Genomic DNA, 17,449 nt, shown 5'->3' on the forward strand with positions numbered 1-17,449 from the left:
GGCGGCGGCACCGGGCAGGCCCGCCGGACACCCCCGCAGTGCACACTCAGCCCAACAGCAAACCTACAATTGTGGTGCAGAAATGGCTGGACAACGGAATGTTAACCAGAAGGTCCAAGGGAATAATATCCCCTGAGGTCCCAACGAAGTCCCAGGTGTGTCATCAACCAGAAATCTCAGGAGGCATTACTCCATCACCCGAGGGACGCTGCCTAACTTACCTCTGGGGCGTTCACACACACAGCCCTCTGGAAAAATCTAGGGCAGGGAGGAGGGATGGTCAGCTTTACCAGTATGAATTGTTATACACAGTCAGTCAGGCATGAAGAAAATATTTATTATGATATTATACATTACAGATGAAGAAAGATTCCATTTTTTTACACACAAAGTCACAGAAAGTGTGACAGGCTTGGGTCAGCAGCACCCCCACAGCCAGAATGAAGCAGGTCCCCTCCCCAGCTCCAATGGCAGTGGGTCCTGTGGAGACAGAAGGAAAACAGGAGGGGAGAAACTGTAATATGTGGACTCAATAAGCCATTAAAATCACGCTGCTCCTGAAAACACAAAATCCACACAATGCATTTTTAAACGTAAAAAAAAAAAAAAAAAAAAAAAAATTCTGCCAGGAAATGCAGGTCCAAGCTTGGGTTTTACACAAACAACCGGGAGCCATGCAGGTGCTTGTTCAGTGGCCACAGGTTGCTGCTGCCCGTGTTGCACATGCTCCGCTGGCACTGCTTGCAGCGCTGGTACTTGTCACACTGGTCCAGGAGGAAGACTTTGTCTGAGGCCCTGAGGAGAGGTGAGGAAAAGCAGCCATTAGCAGGCATTCCCCGAGTCCTAGCAGGGGCCCAGCTGGGAAGGCAGTGCGGTGGAGGGGTTAGAAAAGGAGAGGAACACCCCGTCCCTGCCCTGCAGGAACGTATACCCTCCTGGCATCTCCCACCAATAGTCCCGCCCCCCGCACACTGCTACCTGCTGCTCATCCCAGCTCAGCATCTCCCGCTTCCAAACCTCTGCTAGCTCCTCATTCCCCAGCAAATAAAAGGCCTGACCCAGTGCCTTCACAGTCCTGCCCCAGTCCTCCTCCCCAGCCACAGCCACCAACACCCTCAGACAACACGTAACTTGCCCAAGGTCACACAGCTGACTGAATGGTGGCTCCATCTCCTGTGGATGCACCATTACCTGGCAAGCTCCCAGGAGACAGAGTTTGAGGGGGACCAGGCCATCAAACGGCCGGCTAATAGCCCCAGCAGACAGTCAAGGGTACACTTGCAGTGAAAAGTCACAGGAGGCCAGAGCCCTCTGCAGAGGTAAGAGCAGGAGAGTGGAGTGGAGACAAAGAGGAAGAGCACGAAAGAGGCTGGAAACAGAGACGAAGGGATGGAAGTGACTAATTTTCCACTTCAATTATTTTTCTTGATATTGCAGGACAGTGCCTGGTGTGTTCTGCTACCCTATCAAAATTTCTACCTTGGTGGAATTCTATCAAAAGCAGCATCAAGGACAGCCCTAAAATGAAAAGGAACAATCTTGGCAGTAGGCAGGGCTACCTACCAGAGTTACCTTGGAGTATCATGCACTAACTGCAGACGTCTGAACCTTATTTTTGCATTTGCTTTGTTTTCTCTTTAAAACCAACCAATTCCTTCACCCTGCCTGCTGCCTGCTGGAGTCCCTGCCCACAGTTTGGCCTAGGTCTTCAGGGAATCATAGGTCTGCTCTGCCATGTCCTTGGAGCAGCTGTGTCATCCTGTCACTCAAGGCTATTTCCTGTGTTTCCCCATCTTTGGTCACCATGTTGGCCCAGCATTCTTCCAAAATCCAACTAAAATCCCCCGTCATTAATCTCATTGCCTTTTACCAGCTTCCTCCCGACAGGGAGGAAATAGCTTAAAATCTGCAGTTCCCCTTCTGCCTCCTCTTCCCCACTTTCTCTGTGGAACCTGTTTTCCACGTCATCCCTCATACTTTCACTGTCACCCTGTATGGGTTCTACCCACTACGAAAACAGGCAAAACAAAAAATGCTCTCAAAGAACATCTAAAGGAAAAGCAGAGTTACAGATCAATATCCATTATAACAAATTTTACCCGTGATACAAATTAGTTGATAATGGGCAATTTATTATTTTGTTACATTAAGGGTTTTCATAACATTGGATTGTAGAGGCCTGATGTTTTTTCAAGTTTTTAACATTCTATGAAATCATAGCTTACATTTGTAAAGTGTTTACATATTTTTAAGAGGAGTACTTTCCCACTTCCTTATTTGATCTGCAGAACTCCTGTGTTAACCAAGTCAGACAGACAAGTGTTTACTTTCCTCAACTTACAAATTAAAAAAATATTCGCTGCCTCTCCAAAGTTGGTGTTAATTTTCAAAATGATACGTAGAGTCCCTGGCTCTAGACTGTAAAAAGATAGTTGCAGAGGATATGAAGATACATTTCAGGAAGATGTTTTCAGTTGGTTCCATAATGAGTTTCTCACTTTTTCAGCTGTCAATCTTACCACAACCCTTTGACTCTGCTCTTAAATGATAATTCTGTAAGCCTTGCAAGTGTTCAGATGGAAACGCATTCTCCCTATTCCCAACTAGTTCTTTCCAGAGAGAATTCCTGCCTTCTTGTCTCTGTGCCTCCCCACCCTTCACACACACAAAAAAAAGAAAAGAAAAGAAAAAGCCACCCTATGCAGAGGCAAAGATTAGGGCAGGAATGGCACCTATATGACATACAACACAATATTCTCCAACCCCTTATTCCTAACAGACATTTCTAATACATCAGAGCAGTTTTTCCCACTGAGCCCAGAATCCTTTCCTCCGCAAAGCCACTACTAGTCACCTGAAGTTGCCACTTGAAACCTATTTGCCATCCCACAGTTAGAGGAAAGTAAACAAGGAGCAGGGAGATTTTCTCTGCAAACAAAGAACTTCTAGTTCCAATCAGGTATTACCTCTGGAAAGCCTTCTCCTCCAGCTCCCGCTGCCTCTTCATTTCAACACTCCGTCTCCAGTCCTCCTGTAAGCTTCGGTTTATTCTGTTCACGTGCTTCGCTTCTGCACGTTTATCTGCCAAGTACCTAGAAACAACAGAACAGTCAGATTCCATTCACAATACTGGGAAAGGGCATGCAACCTTGAGAGCCCCATTTCTTTTATGATAAATTAAACAAAAACTTTCTGGTTTTGTTCACTGCTTTTTGAAATATACTAAAAGGCCTGAACACTGTAAACAAACAAAAAAAAAGTGAAACTCCTCATTCTCTATTTATAGCTTTAGGACTTTCATCTTCAATTCTGGTTTAAGTTAGCAGGATTGAAACCTTTTTCCAATTAGCAAAATCAGCCTTTAAAGCTATTAATTTCCTTTGAAGCCAATTTAACTGCTCTGAAGAATCATCTCAACTGGATTTCCAGTAGTTTGTTTATTTCATATTATTACAACCTCACAGGTGCCAGTATTAGCCTACCAATTGCTATAGACATTTTACAAGACAATATAGACAAGTGTACAAAGGTGAAAAAGAGAAAATCAAGAAAATATTTAACATTGTAAAAAGGGTAAAACAACAACAACAACAAAGAAGAAGTGTTTTATAAAGGTCATATCTTCAAAGAAGAAGTGATTACTGTATATCTCTTCAAGTACAACGTTCCAATGTTCCCAATGTTAAATGCTTCTATTACTGGTATCCAAATGCATAGTCACTGCTGTTGGGAATCACCTTAAACCTGGCTCAAATAACTTATATGTATCTATTTCTTGACAAACTGATACTCTTACCACCAGTTCTCAATAGTCTAGAAGGGACTCTGTGTGACCGTTGATTCAGCCTGCTCTGAATGTCTTTCTGTTACAGGTAGCCACCAGCACTAGATGTCAGGACCCTCCAATAAAAATCAATAATGCTCTCTGTGCTGGTTCACTTTTCCTAACAGCATGGCCACATTTTCCTGTAATAAGCATTGGTTCAAGCAGTCATTATATAAACAAAATAATATACAGAAAGTATCAATACCTATCACACAATGGGAACTCAATGACTGAATGATACCTATTATATGTTTTTTTATAACTTTTTTTCTTTCCATGGTTTTTTAATTATAGTAACACATAACAAAATTGAACAACTTAACCACTTTTAATTGTACAGATAGTGTTAAGTACATTAATATTGTTGTACAACCAATATTCAGAACTCTTCACACATTGTAAAAATGAAACTATACTTTTTTTTTCTTTTCTTTTCTTTTTTTTGTATTTTTTCTGATGCTGGAAACGAGGAGGCAGTCAGACTGACTCCCGCATGCACCCGACCAGGATCCACCCAGCACGTCCACCAGGGGGCGATGCTCTGCCCATCTGGGGCATCGCTCTGTTGCGACCAGAGCCACTCTAGCGCCTGGGGCAGAGGCCAAGGAGCCATCCCCAGCGCCCGGGCCATCTTTTGCTCCAATGGAGCCTTGGCTGCGGGAGGGGAAGAGAGAGACAGAGAGGAAGGAGAGGGGGAGGGGTGGAGAAGCAGATGGGCGCCTCTCCTGTGTGCCCTGGCCGGAAATTGAACCGGGGACTCCTACACGCCAGGCCGACGTTCTACCACTGAGTCAACCGGCCAGGGCCAAAACTATACTTTTTAAACAACTCCCCGTTTCTCTCTCCCTCTGACCCCTGGCAATCACCATGCTACTTTGTTTCCATGAACTTGACTATTCTAAATACCGTATTTAAGTGAAATCACCTTGTATTTGTCTTTCTGTAACTAGCTTATTTCACTTAGCATAATGTCCTCAAAGTTTATCCCTATTATAGCATGTGTAAGAATTTCCTTCCTTTTTAAGACTGAATAATATTCCATTGTACATAAATAGCACATTTTGTTTATTCATTCATCTGTAGTTGAACATCTGGGTCACTGCCATTGCTCAGCTATTGTGAATAATAATGCTGATATGAACATGGGTATGCAAATATCTCTTCGAGATCCTGTTTTCAATTTTTTAAATATATATCCAGAATTGAAATTATTAAATCATATTGTAATTTTATTTTTTAATTTTTTGAAGAACCATCATACTGTTCTCAATAGGGGCTGCACCATTTTCAATTCCCACAACAGTGCATAGGGTTCCTATGTTTCCCTTGCTAACACCATTTTCTAGTTTCTCAAAGTAGCCATCTTAATGCATGTGAGATAGTGTCTTTCTCTCTCTCTCTCTCTCTCTCTCTCTCTCCCCCTCTCTCTCTCTCATTCTCTCTCTCCCCCCCCACTCCTGCCACTTGTCTTAGTTTTCTTTATTTTCTTCCCTTTACATCATATTTGCATTTAATAGCTTTGTCTACAACTAATGAGGAAATTTTCTTCCTCTCTCATCTTTTGAATAGTTTTTAAGTACTTGTTCAATGTTTCATGATGTGTGTGCTTGTAAGAAAAAAATATACTGATATATATAATTGTTCTTCATTTGTATATTTCACAAGGCAATCAAACCACAGAAATTATAATTCAAGACAAACAATAGCACATTTTGTCTTTGCATTTGTGAAAAATTATTATACTGTTCAGCAAATGTATAAATTTTTTCATAAAGCCCTAAAAATAATAAGATAGCCATCATATATGTATACATTACACTGATATACATCTTAAATAGTAAAAGACTTTGTCCTGTATCTATGTAAGTGAGTTGTGGGGGGCGGGGGACAGACCTTAACAATTTACTAATTGCTTATTCCATTCACACTGCCATAGAGGTGGCACTCCAGGATATATAGACTACTGCAATTAAAATTTTAAATTGTATAATATAAAACACTTTTTTTTGACAGAGACAGAGAGAGTCAGAAAGAAGGACATACAGATAGGAAGGGAGGGAGATGAGAAGCATCAGTTCTTCATATTGTCACCTTAGTTGTTCATTGATTGCTTTCTCATATAATGCCTCGACCAGGGGGCTATAGCAGAGCTAGTGACCCCTTGTTCAAGCCAGCAACCTTTGGGCTCAAGCCAGCGACCATGAGGTCATGTCTATGATCCCACGCTCAAGCCAGCAACTCAGCGCGCAAGTTGATGAGCCTGTGATTAAGCCAGATGAGCCCGTGCTCAAACCAGTGACCTCAGGGTTGCAAACCTGGGTCCTCTGCTTCCCAGTCCTATGCTCTATCCACTGTGCACTGCCTGGTCAGGCAAAAATACATATTTTAAATCTCACCTTCCTACCTTGCCATCTTTATTCACTGGGGTGGAGAATCACTCTATCTCAGGTTCACATAAATAAATATTCAATAAAACACAAAATATCTCTTATCTTGGAAAGGCAAAAATATAGTTAAATACTCAATGACTTCTACTTCAAGCAGAGCAAACGATGACAGCTGATGGTTGAATAAGGTTTATTAAACACACCTTTCACAGAATATGGAAAACATTTGTTAATAAGCAGCTATCTTATTGTGGTTTTGATTTGTATTTCCCTAATGATTGCTGATGTGAACACCTTTTCATATGCTTTTAGGCCCTTATAATATTTGGAAAGATAAGCTAAATGTTTAATTTAAATGCCTACAAAGTACGAAAATAAAATAGGGCTAAAGGAGAGGCAAATAGTATTCTCAGCAGACTGCTGGTGGAAGCAGATTGTTGTACCTTTTTAGAAAGCAAACTGACAGTATCTGTTAATATTTAAAATGCTCCATGTGCTTGATCTAGCAACCCCACTTTTAGGAATTTATCCAATAGAAAAGTATAAATTATATATAAAACCTGTATATATTTAAAATGTTTAATGCAAAATTGTTACAGCAAAATATCTAGAAACAAACTGAATGTTGATTAATAGTACAAAAGTAAAATTATGACAATCCATATTATTAATTTAATGAAGAATGAATTCCACATATATGCACTGACAAATATAATAACACATTATAAGATTAAAGAAAAGTTGGGTTGTAATGTATAAAAGCTCATGGTCTCATTTTTCATTTACAAAACTGGAGAGAAAATATAAGTGCATATTGTTTTAATATGTTTGTAAGGGATAGGAAAAGATAGGAGTTTTCTTGTTTGTTTTTTTAAGTGAGAGGAGGGGAAATACAGACTCCCACATGTGCCCTGACTGGTATCAACCCAGCAACTCCCGTCTAGGGCCAATGCTTGAATCAACCAAACTATGCTCAGCACCTGGGGGCCACACTCAGACCAATTAAACCACTGGTTGCAGAAGAGAAGAGAGAGAGAAGGGGGAGGGGAGAAGGAAAGAAGCAAATGGTTGCTTCTTCTTGTACTCTGACTGGGTTTGAACCTGGGATGTCCACACACCAGGCCAATGCTCTACCCACTGAGCAAACCAGCCAGGGCCAAAATATAGAAGTTTACACATTAATCTTAAAACTGACTACTTGGTTAAATTGGGGGAGATATATATTTTTTTTTGACAGAGACAGAGAAAGAGTCAGAGAGAGGGAAGATAGGGACAGACAGGAAAGGAGAGAGATGAGAAGCATCAATTCTTTGTTGCGGTTCTTTAGTTGTTCATTGATTGCTTTTTCATATGTGCCTTGACCAGGGGGCTACAGCAGAGTGAGTGACCCCTTGCTCAAGCCAGCAACCTTGGGCTTCAAGTCAGCGACCTTTGGACTCAAGCCAGCAACCATGGGGTCATGTCTGTGATCCCACGCTCAAGCCAGCAACCCCACGCTCAAACTGGTGAGCCCGTGCTCAGGCTGGTAACCTCGAGGTTTCGAACCTGATCTTCTGGATCCCAGTCCAATGCTCCATCCACTGCACCACTTCCTAGTCAGGCAGATTGGGGCGATTATTAATCTGTTTTTTAATCTCTCCACCAATTGGCATTTTAATTAGCATAAATTGTTATATTTTTAAAATAACAACTTTTTTAAAAAATAAAATAAAACAAAAAAATGTTTTAGCAGGCCTGTTTGAATTACACAGACTAAATTGTTCCCTCTGAAAGAAAATGACCTTCTCTTTACCACACAAAGACCTAAGAGCACATTTTGAGACGGACCAGAGGGCAGGTAGTAAGAACAGATAAGAGAAGTGGGAGACTCTGGAATAATCAGGAAAGGATATAACAACAGAAAACCAGGACCTGACCTATACAGAAAATGAGGTCTATGACCACAAAATAAAGACCACAGTTTGTATTTGTTCAAAGTTTTGTAGTTTCCAAAAATGCTCCCACATACATAATCTCATTGAGTTCTCTCTCATAGTAAGGTTAGGTAGGGCAGGTGTGATTCTCCTGCTTTTTCATATAATCATATGAAATCATATGAGCCCTTTGAGAGGGCTCAAAGAGCTCATCTGCACTTTAATTCAGATCACACAGCTTGGAAGTGGCAAGTTTTACCCTCCTAACTCCAAGTTTCAGAGACCAAGTAGAGAAGCCAAGGGCTAGAAGCAGAGGAGAAAACTGTAATAATCTCTGCAACAAACACAAAGGGTCCCAGAACTGGCTGTGACCGGCTGCGTGGAATGGCAGAGCTACCATGGGACAAGAGAAGGCTGTTTGCTGCAAAACAGAAGCTATTTACAAGAATTCTTTCCTTTAACCTTCAACCACTCTGGAGGTAGATAATAGCATTACCCCTATAAACTGATAAGGAAACCAGCGCTCTCAGAGTTATGTAACATGCCCAATATCACACTAGTAAAATGGCAGAAGCACACCAATCTATCTGAATGGATACTGGAAGTGGTCTTGGAGACCCAAGGTATTCATCCATGAGGGGAAGATAATTTAACAACCAGTTCTCTGCCCTAATTACCATTTTAAGTATAAAGAAACAATATACCAAAAGGTAGTTTATTATTTCATGCATTTAATACTTAAATAAGAACAATAAAAGAAGCACATGAAACTAAATTATAAGAAAGAGTTTTAAAATATTAATGAAAAAATGTTAGATAATACCTGACAAAAAACAATAAAACTGTTATTTCAGATATTACCAATGACAGCTTGTCACTCCCTGGTTGTTTGGCATTTTTTTCTCTTTACGTTATATGTCTGTTTACGGAACTAACAAATGAGAAGAAATTAAAATGTATTTATAGTATTGCAGCCTTGGCCGGTTGGCTCAGCAGTAGAGTGTCGGCCCAGTATGTGGAAGTCCCAGGTTCAATTCCCAGCCAAGGCACACAAGAGAAGCACCCATTTGCTTCTCCACCCTTCCCTCTCTCCTTCCTCTCTGTCTCTCTCTTCCCCTCCCGCAGCCAAAGCTCCACTGGAGCAAAGTTGGCCCGGCTGCTGAGGATAGCTCCATAGTCTCCGCCGCAGGCACTAGAATGTCTCTGGTTGCAACAGAGCAACAGCCCAGATGGGCAGAGCATCCCCCCTGGTGGGCATGCCGAGTGGATCCCAATCTGGCACATGTGGGAATCTGTCTTTTTTCCTCCCTGCTTCCATTTCAGAGAAATACAAAAATAAATAAATAAAATGTAGTGTTTCATCAACGGTATAATGAGTTTTATGAAATGAATAAATAAATAATACAAGTATAGTTTCATCAAATTTTTTTCACCTATGGAAGGACTGAACATTACTATGGGTGCTTAGAATATGCTGTTGTGCAGATGAACGTAAAAAAAAAATAAGGAATGTAAATTTATGATTTCCACATTGGGTGGCTGCCCAGGCACCCACCTTAGAAAGAACCCTAATTTCAAATGCCATTTTATGGCCAACAGATATATGAAAAGATGCTCAGCTTCATTAATTATTAGAGAAATGCAAATCAAAACTACAATGAGATACCACCTCACACCTGTTAGATTAGCTATTATTTTTTTTTTCATTTTTTCATTTTTCTGAAGCTGGAAACAGGGAGAGACAGTCAGACAGACTCCCGCATGCGCCCGACCGGGATCCACCCGGCACGCCCACCAGGGGCGGTGCTCTGCCCCCCAGGGGGCGATGCTCTGCCCATCCTGGGCGTCGCCATATTGCGACCAGAGCCACTCTAGCGCCTGAGGCAGAGGCCACAGAGCCATGCCCAGCGCCCGGGCCATCTTTGCTCCAATGGAGCCTTGGCTGCGGGAGGGGAAGAGAGAGACAGTGAGGAAAGCGTGGCGGAGGGGTGGAGAAGCAAATGGGCGCTTCTCCTATGTGCCCTGGCCGGGAATCGAACCCGGGTCCTCCGCACGCTAGGCCGACGCTCTACCGCTGAGCCAACCGGCCAGGGCAGATTAGCTATTATTAACAAGACAGGTAATAGCAAATGTTGGAGAGGCTGTGGAGAAAAGGGAACTCTCATCCACTGTTGGTGGGACTGTAAAGTAGTACAACCATTATGGAGGAAAGTATGGTGGTTCCTCAAAAAACTGAAAATAGAACTACCTTATGACCCAGCAATCCCTCTACTGGGTATATACCCCAAAAACTCAGAAACATTGATACGTAAAGACACATGTAGCCCCATGTTCATTGCAGCACTGTTCACAGTGGCGAAGACATGGAAACAACCAAAAAGCCCTTCAATAGAAGACTGGATAAAGAAGATGTGGCACATATACACTATGGAATACTACTCAGCCATAAGAAATGATGACATCAGATCATTTACAGCAAAATGGTGGGATCTTGATAACATTATATGGAGTGAAATAAATAAATCAGAAAAAAACAAGAACTACATGATTCCATACATTGGTGGAACATAAAAACGAGACAAGAGACATGGACAAAAGTGTGGTAGTTACCAGGGGTGGGGGGAGGGAGGACACAGGAAGGAAGGAGGGAGAGAGTTAGGGGGAGGGGGAGGGGGAGGGGCACAGAGAAAACTAGATAGAGGGTGACGGAGGACAATCTGACTCTGGGCGAGGGGTATGCAACATAATTTAATGACAAGATAACCTAGACATGTTTTCTTTGAATATATGCACCCTGATTTATTAATGTCATCCCATTAACATTAATAAAAATTTATTTAAAAAATATAAAAAAATAAAAAAATTTTAAAAAATGCCATTTTAACAACCATTCACTAAACTCAGCAAAAAATTAGGTATCGGTTCTGCTGAACAGGTGTGAACTGGCTGAATCCCACCACTGCTCTTATCTCTCTCTACTAACAATCCAACCCCACCCTTATCACAACATACTCCTTTTCAACCTACTATTGTACTCACATTTTCATGTCCGAGCCTATTTGGTATAGAACATAACAGATCTTTGAACTATCCCAGTGACCATTTATAAAATTTTAATAAAATAATTTTTTCTAAGTAGAGCTGCCTTCTAAAAAGAGGAGGTTCTTTTGAAGAAAAGCCCTTTTGGAACTCCTGAGTGCTTTGATGATTTTATCATTCTAATCAAAGATCTGAGAATTGCTAATCATCTACAAAGAAGAAACTGGAGTTCTCTGTGGCAATCTGGGCTGGAGGAGGGAGAGGAGATATGCAAAATGGGAAGGCAAGAAGGAGCCAAGGAGATGTTGTGAGGCTGAGAGCTGACCAGGCCTTTTAAAAATTCCCCATTGGCGGGGTGCCTCAGTTGGCCCTTTAAGAAACTAGGCGTCTGGTGTTTGAATGTAAAGACATTTACATTGATAGGTATGAAGTCCTCCTCTGCCTGCTGTTACCCTCCCCGCCGCCTCCCCAGCAATCATCAGTACAGCTTATGACATGCACAGGTGTTTGAAGAAAGGGGTGTAGTGGATGTTGGGAAAGGGCCTGAGTTCCACGTCTGTGTCTATTTGAGCACAACACACATTTGTGGCTCACACTGTATTTTCAATGGATAGGGCTGGTATGGAAAACTCTTTTAAGAAGTGGTACTGGAAAAGGAAGGAAAAATATGGAGGGGTAACTGGAGAGAGAAATGAGATCAAGAGAGTTTAAGGGGTTTTTTTGTTTGTTTTTTTAATGTGATAACTTTTCTTCATAGAGTGAATTGCAAGGATGAAACAAGAGGAAGCATATACCATAGTTCTCCCTGTATAAGACGCTCCCATGTATAAGAGGCACCTTAATTTTGGGGCCCGAAATTTGGGGGAAAAAATGTATTACATAAAGTTATTGAACTCAAGTTTTATTCATCTACAACGAGTGCAAAAACAAATTTTATTCATCTACAACGAGTGAAAAAACAGAAAATGCAAGTAAAAATATCTGCAACCACTGTATAAGATGCACCCAGTTTTTAGACCTCAAATTTTTCAATAAAGGGTGCGTCTTCTACATGGGGAAATGTGGCAATAAGCTTAGCATGATATTTTGCACATAGTAATTCCTCAGTATGTTCACTAATCTTGACTGTTATATAAGAAAGAGAAGGGGAAAATAGGGGAGAGACGGTGGGGAGGAGGAGGAAGAATGATCCGTGGTCTCTTACTCTTTCCTTGTCTTCTGAAGCACCTGCAAATCCCACTCTCGGTCTGCCAGCTGGCTCAGGATGGCTTTCCTCTTGCGGTTCACAGACTCCTCCAGCTGGTGCTTCATGCAATTCTGTTCCCACAGTCGCCTCTCCGTCATCAGCGCACGTTCATCTTTACCAAAGACGGGCGCAGAAGACACTGACTCAAATGCGGGCAGCTGGGAGGATTTGTTCTTGATCTGAAACAGGGACACACGTAATGCAGATTACAGTTATACCAAGGAATACACTTGATGTACAAAGCTGTAGCACAAAACCTACAGGAAGAAACAGGGGCCTCAAAACCACCAAATGGATAACACAAAAGGGTATTCACAGCCTTATGGTATTTGTACATATATTTAGACTGCTACTGAAGCACTGCACAATCTTTAACTTAATCACTGTTTCCTTACCTGTGCATCCAAATCTCGCTTGTAACACTCTGTTTCTTCCATCTTATCTTGTATATATTTGGCTCTTTGGGCGGCAAGTCTGACAGTTAAGAATAAGAAAAGGTGGGGCCAACGTTTGCTACCGAGTCTTTAGTAGTACAGATTAACATCATCAAAACATGTCTAATAAGTATTCATAGGAACAAGAGTCTGATAAATAAAAAGTGAAATTTCCTTACAGGAGCCTTCATTTTAAGAACGAAAATAAGAATTCAAACCCATAGGCTAGTGGACAATGTATTAAACACAGGACAGACCAGACAGGTAGAAGCAGGTGACCAGTCAGATCAGACAAATGCACTGCTACTGAGACAGGCACTCTTCCTTTCCCTATGCTTTGAAAACATCTAGGTGGGAAAGCAGGAAGTGTCTAGTATTACTATAAAACGATTCATCATAAGATTCCTTTTAAAGAGAAGTGGTCTTCCCTATTATAAATTATGATTCTGTTATATGTAATCTCCAGGGAACCCCCCTGATCTGTACAATGGGTATAACAGAACATATACATATTATAGAAATATGGTTTTTTGGTGCCAAAAACTAGTATTATTTGTTTTAAGAGTCTCTCTCACACTGGAGTAGGCTTCTTTATTGCTCTCCTAACCTCAGTGTCAGAAGAGTAGCCCCATTAGGAATGTTTGAACTCTGTGGCCCTGATCCTATCCTGGGCCCCAGATGATCCCAACAGGACCAATCAGATGCTCCTCCTTGAAAATTTAGAATTGAGACTAACATTCATCCACGTTTGAGCTGAAATAAAGACAATGACATTTAAGGAACTGTGGGCATCAGCAGAGGGAAAGCTTTTATAACATGGCTTTTTATTTCCCAAACATTCCTGCCCTCGGGTTCCAGAGGACAGCCCTACACACTAATAAAACCTCAGCTTCGCCTTGAGATCATCTGGGAATAGCTAGGGATGATGCCCTGCTCAAGACAAGTCTCTTCCTCCATCTACCGGGATTAGTAATCACACAATAATGCAAAATGAGACTCTATTATTAAAGTAATTGTAGACTGGCAATCATTACTGTGATGATAATTATAATACAATGGCTTTTTCATTTCTCTAATGATATTATACTATGGTATTGGCCACTAGCTGGGTTAGTTTGCTCAATTGGTTACAGTTGTGCTAAACCAGTGGTCCCCAACCTTTTTTGGGCCACAGACCGGTTTAATGTCAGAAAATATTTTCACGGACCGGCCTTTAGGATGGGATGGATAAATGTATTACGTGACCGAGACAAGCGGCAAGAGTGAGTCATAGACGATGTAACAGAGGGAATCTGGTCATTTTTTAAAAATAAAACATCGTTCAGACTTAAATATAAATAAAATGGAAATAATGTAAGTTATTTATTATTTCTCTTCGGACCGGTACCAAATGGCCCATGGACCAGTACAGTCCACAGCCCAGGGTTTGGGGACCACTGTGCTAAACGACCAATACTGAGTCAATCCCACAGGGAAATAAGCTTCACATGAAAACCCCGAATCCGTTTTCCTGAACATGTCCAGCTAGACTCACTCCTCTGCAAGCTGCACTTGTTCTAGGTGTTCCATCAACTTTTGATTTTTTCTTTCGTTTAGCTCCTTTTCCCGTTTATTAACCATTTGTTTCCGGAGACTTTTAAAATGCTCTTCCTTTAAAGCATTATTCTCATGACTAAATGGCCGTTTATCAAGGAGGAAGGATTTCTAGAGTGAAAGAGAAGCAATTTATTTATTTTAGAATACCAAAAAAACAACAAAGAATAAAGGTAATAATTCAGAGACTAAAATCAATCAGGAAGTATTAATTATTTTTTTAATTTATTCACTTTAGAGAGGAGAGAGAGAGAGAGAGAGAGAAAGAGGGGAGAGGAAGAGCAGGAAGCATCAACTCCCATATGTGCCTTAACCAGGCAAGCCCAGGGTTTCAAACCAGCAACCTCAGCATTCCAGGTCGAAGCTTTATCCACTGTGCCGCCACAGGCCAGGCAAGTATTTATTAATTTATAATATTTATAAATCTTCAACACACTGACCAGTTAGTATTGAGAAAACTCACAGAATAATATGATTGTGCTCAAGGATAAATCTGAGCAGAACTGACCACAGCCCAATATTTGAGCAAGATTAATGAAAAAGAACTCCATGGAGTAAGTCCTGAGCTAGTACATACAAAACAGAGAAGAAAGAAGAAGGAATTCTGAGTGAGTGCAAAAGCATGAGCAAGGATAGAGCAGAGGTGAGGAGAGAGAGAACCGAACACTGGCTCTGGGCCTGGCCATTCTAGACACTGATGATGCAACAGTGACCATCAACAGAGATCCACAGCCTTGCTCTCATCAAGCCTGTATTCTGGTGCAGGAGACAGACAGTGAACAAATAGACAATACATTAGTAACTTAAGGTCGTGATAAGCGTGATGAAGCTCTTATCCTAGACAGTGATTGGGTTGGAACAGGATTAAATTGATTAGTCATCAGAGAAAGCTTTTCAGCGAAGATGACACAGAATCACTTCCATTGTAAATACCAGGAAATCTGTGTCTCATCCAGGAGGAACAGCAAATGCAAGCACACTATATGAAAACGGAACAGCAAATGCAAGCACACTATATGAAAACAGGCAAGGCATGTTTAGTAAGTAGAAAGGAGGTCTCTGTAGTGAAGCATAGTGATCTAGGGGAAAGTAGTAGATGAACTCAATGAGGGTGGTAGGAGCCGCATCATGTAGGGAAGTGGTCCCCAAACCTCCGGGCCGCGGACCAGTACTGGTCCGTGGGCCATTTGGTACCGGTCCGCAGAGAAAGAATAAATAACTTACATTACTTCCGTTTTATTTATATTTAAATCTGAATGATGTTTTATTTTTAAAAAATGACCAGATTCCCTCTGTTACATCCATCTAAGACTCACTCTTGATGCTTGTCTCGGTCACATGATAGAATTATCCATCCCACCCTAAAGGCCTGTCCATGAAAATATTTTCTGACATTAGACCGGTCCGTGGGCCAAAAAAGTTTGGGGACCGCTGATGTAGGGCATGATAGGTCAAGATAAGTTTACATTTTAATTTAATGGGAGGCTATTAGCTATGTTTTAGTTAATCATTTTGAAAGGCTGCTGTGTAGACAATAGATGGTAGGACAAGTAGACTAACTACAAGCCTAATTAGGGAGGCTATTGCACGAGTTCAGCCTTATAATGGGGCTTGGACTAGGCTGGTAGCATTGAAGATGAAGAGATAATAGGTACGTTTTAGAAGTAAAAGGCAACTGGACTTGCAAATGGTTGGATGTGGAGGACACAGAGAAATTGAAATCAGGTGTGTGCAACTGTCTGCCTGGTGATGCCACTTAACTGAAATGGGAAAGCTGAGAGAACAGGTTGAGAAAGGGAATCAAAAGCCCTGTTTTGGTCTTTTTCCATTTAGGATGTCTACAGATATATCAAAGAGGAGCTACTAAGTGGGCAGTAACAAATATAATCAGAAACATATCTAAGAGGAAAGAGAGATCATGCCTAATCTCAAAAGCACTGTGCTCTACCTTCATCCCCCCGCCACCCATGCCTGGAAGGCTCTTCCTCTACTCAGGTCTTTTCCTGATTCCTTTATATAAGGATGTCTTCCCAGATCTCTGGGCTGGGTTGAGTGACTCTCCTCTTTGCTCACGTAGTGCCGTATTCAAAGACTTAGCATAGCATTCGGTATACCACACTCTTGTCTCTTAAATCTGTCTCCCCACTATCTTCTTTAGGTCTCTTAATAAAGGAAGCTCGTCTTATTCATCTTTGTATTCCTAGCTACCAGCACAGTGGAAAGCATATAGAAATTCATTAATAAATGTTTGATGATAAATTAAGAGATATATTTTATCAGATTATTGTCCAGAGTATCAGTCTACCACCTAGAGCAGGGGTCCCCAAACTACGGCCCGTGGGCCGCATGCGGCCCCCTGAGGCCATTTATCCAGCCCCCGCTGCACTTCCGGAAGGGGTACCTCTTTCATTGGTGGTCAGTGAGAGGAGCATAGTTCCCATTGAAATACTGGTCAGTTTGTTGATTTAAATTTACTTGTTCTTTATTTTAAATATTGTATTTGTTCCTGTTTTGTTTTTTTACTTTAAAATAAGATATGTGCAGTGTGCATAGGGATTTGTTCATAGTTTAGTTTTTTTTATAGTACGGCCCTCCAACAGTCTGAGGGACAGTGAACTGGCCCCCTGTGTAAAAAGTTTGGGGACCCCTGACCTAGAGAGTGGGTGGAAGGAGAAAGATTCAGGCAGATAGATGTAAAGGTAGGCCCATGACGACTGAAAACATTATATCAATGACAGAGCAGGCAGGTGGCTCACCTCCATCTGAAGCTGGGCTTCTTAAACTTCAATGCACCTACATATCATCTAAGTATTTTATTCAAAATGCAGACTCCTATTCTGAGGTCTGGGCTGAGACCCAAGATTCTGCATTATCAGCAAGCTCTCAGGTGAGATGCTGGTTCTCTCTTCAGATCAGCTGTTCCTGGGACAGGAATTTAATATACTGTCCCTTACCACCCACCCCAGCTCTTGGTTAAGAATTGCTATCATTAACAAGCACTGTAGTGACTA

The 17,449-nt window shown here is 41.5% G+C and overlaps 1 protein-coding gene across 2 annotated transcripts in view; it reads right to left on the reverse strand.

The window, feature by feature from the left end:
* Positions 1 to 380: 380 nt before the first annotated feature.
* CCDC81 (coiled-coil domain containing 81) overlaps positions 381 to 17,449 on the reverse strand; it is a 49,599-nt gene continuing 32,530 nt past the window's right edge. For both annotated transcript variants that reach the window (XM_066253696.1, XM_066253695.1), the window contains 5 exons: positions 14,380 to 14,549; positions 12,807 to 12,885; positions 12,370 to 12,590; positions 2,967 to 3,092; positions 381 to 795 (listed from right to left, as the gene is read on the reverse strand). In XM_066253696.1, the coding sequence (XP_066109793.1) occupies positions 654 to 795; positions 2,967 to 3,092; positions 12,370 to 12,590; positions 12,807 to 12,885; positions 14,380 to 14,549 (738 nt within the window). In that variant the 3' untranslated portion in view covers positions 381 to 653. The remainder of the gene's footprint in view (positions 796 to 2,966; positions 3,093 to 12,369; positions 12,591 to 12,806; positions 12,886 to 14,379; positions 14,550 to 17,449) is intronic.

The sequence above is a fragment of the Saccopteryx bilineata genome, chromosome 1 (assembly GCF_036850765.1).
Source record: "Saccopteryx bilineata isolate mSacBil1 chromosome 1, mSacBil1_pri_phased_curated, whole genome shotgun sequence".
Classification (NCBI taxonomy): domain Eukaryota; kingdom Metazoa; phylum Chordata; class Mammalia; order Chiroptera; family Emballonuridae; genus Saccopteryx; species Saccopteryx bilineata.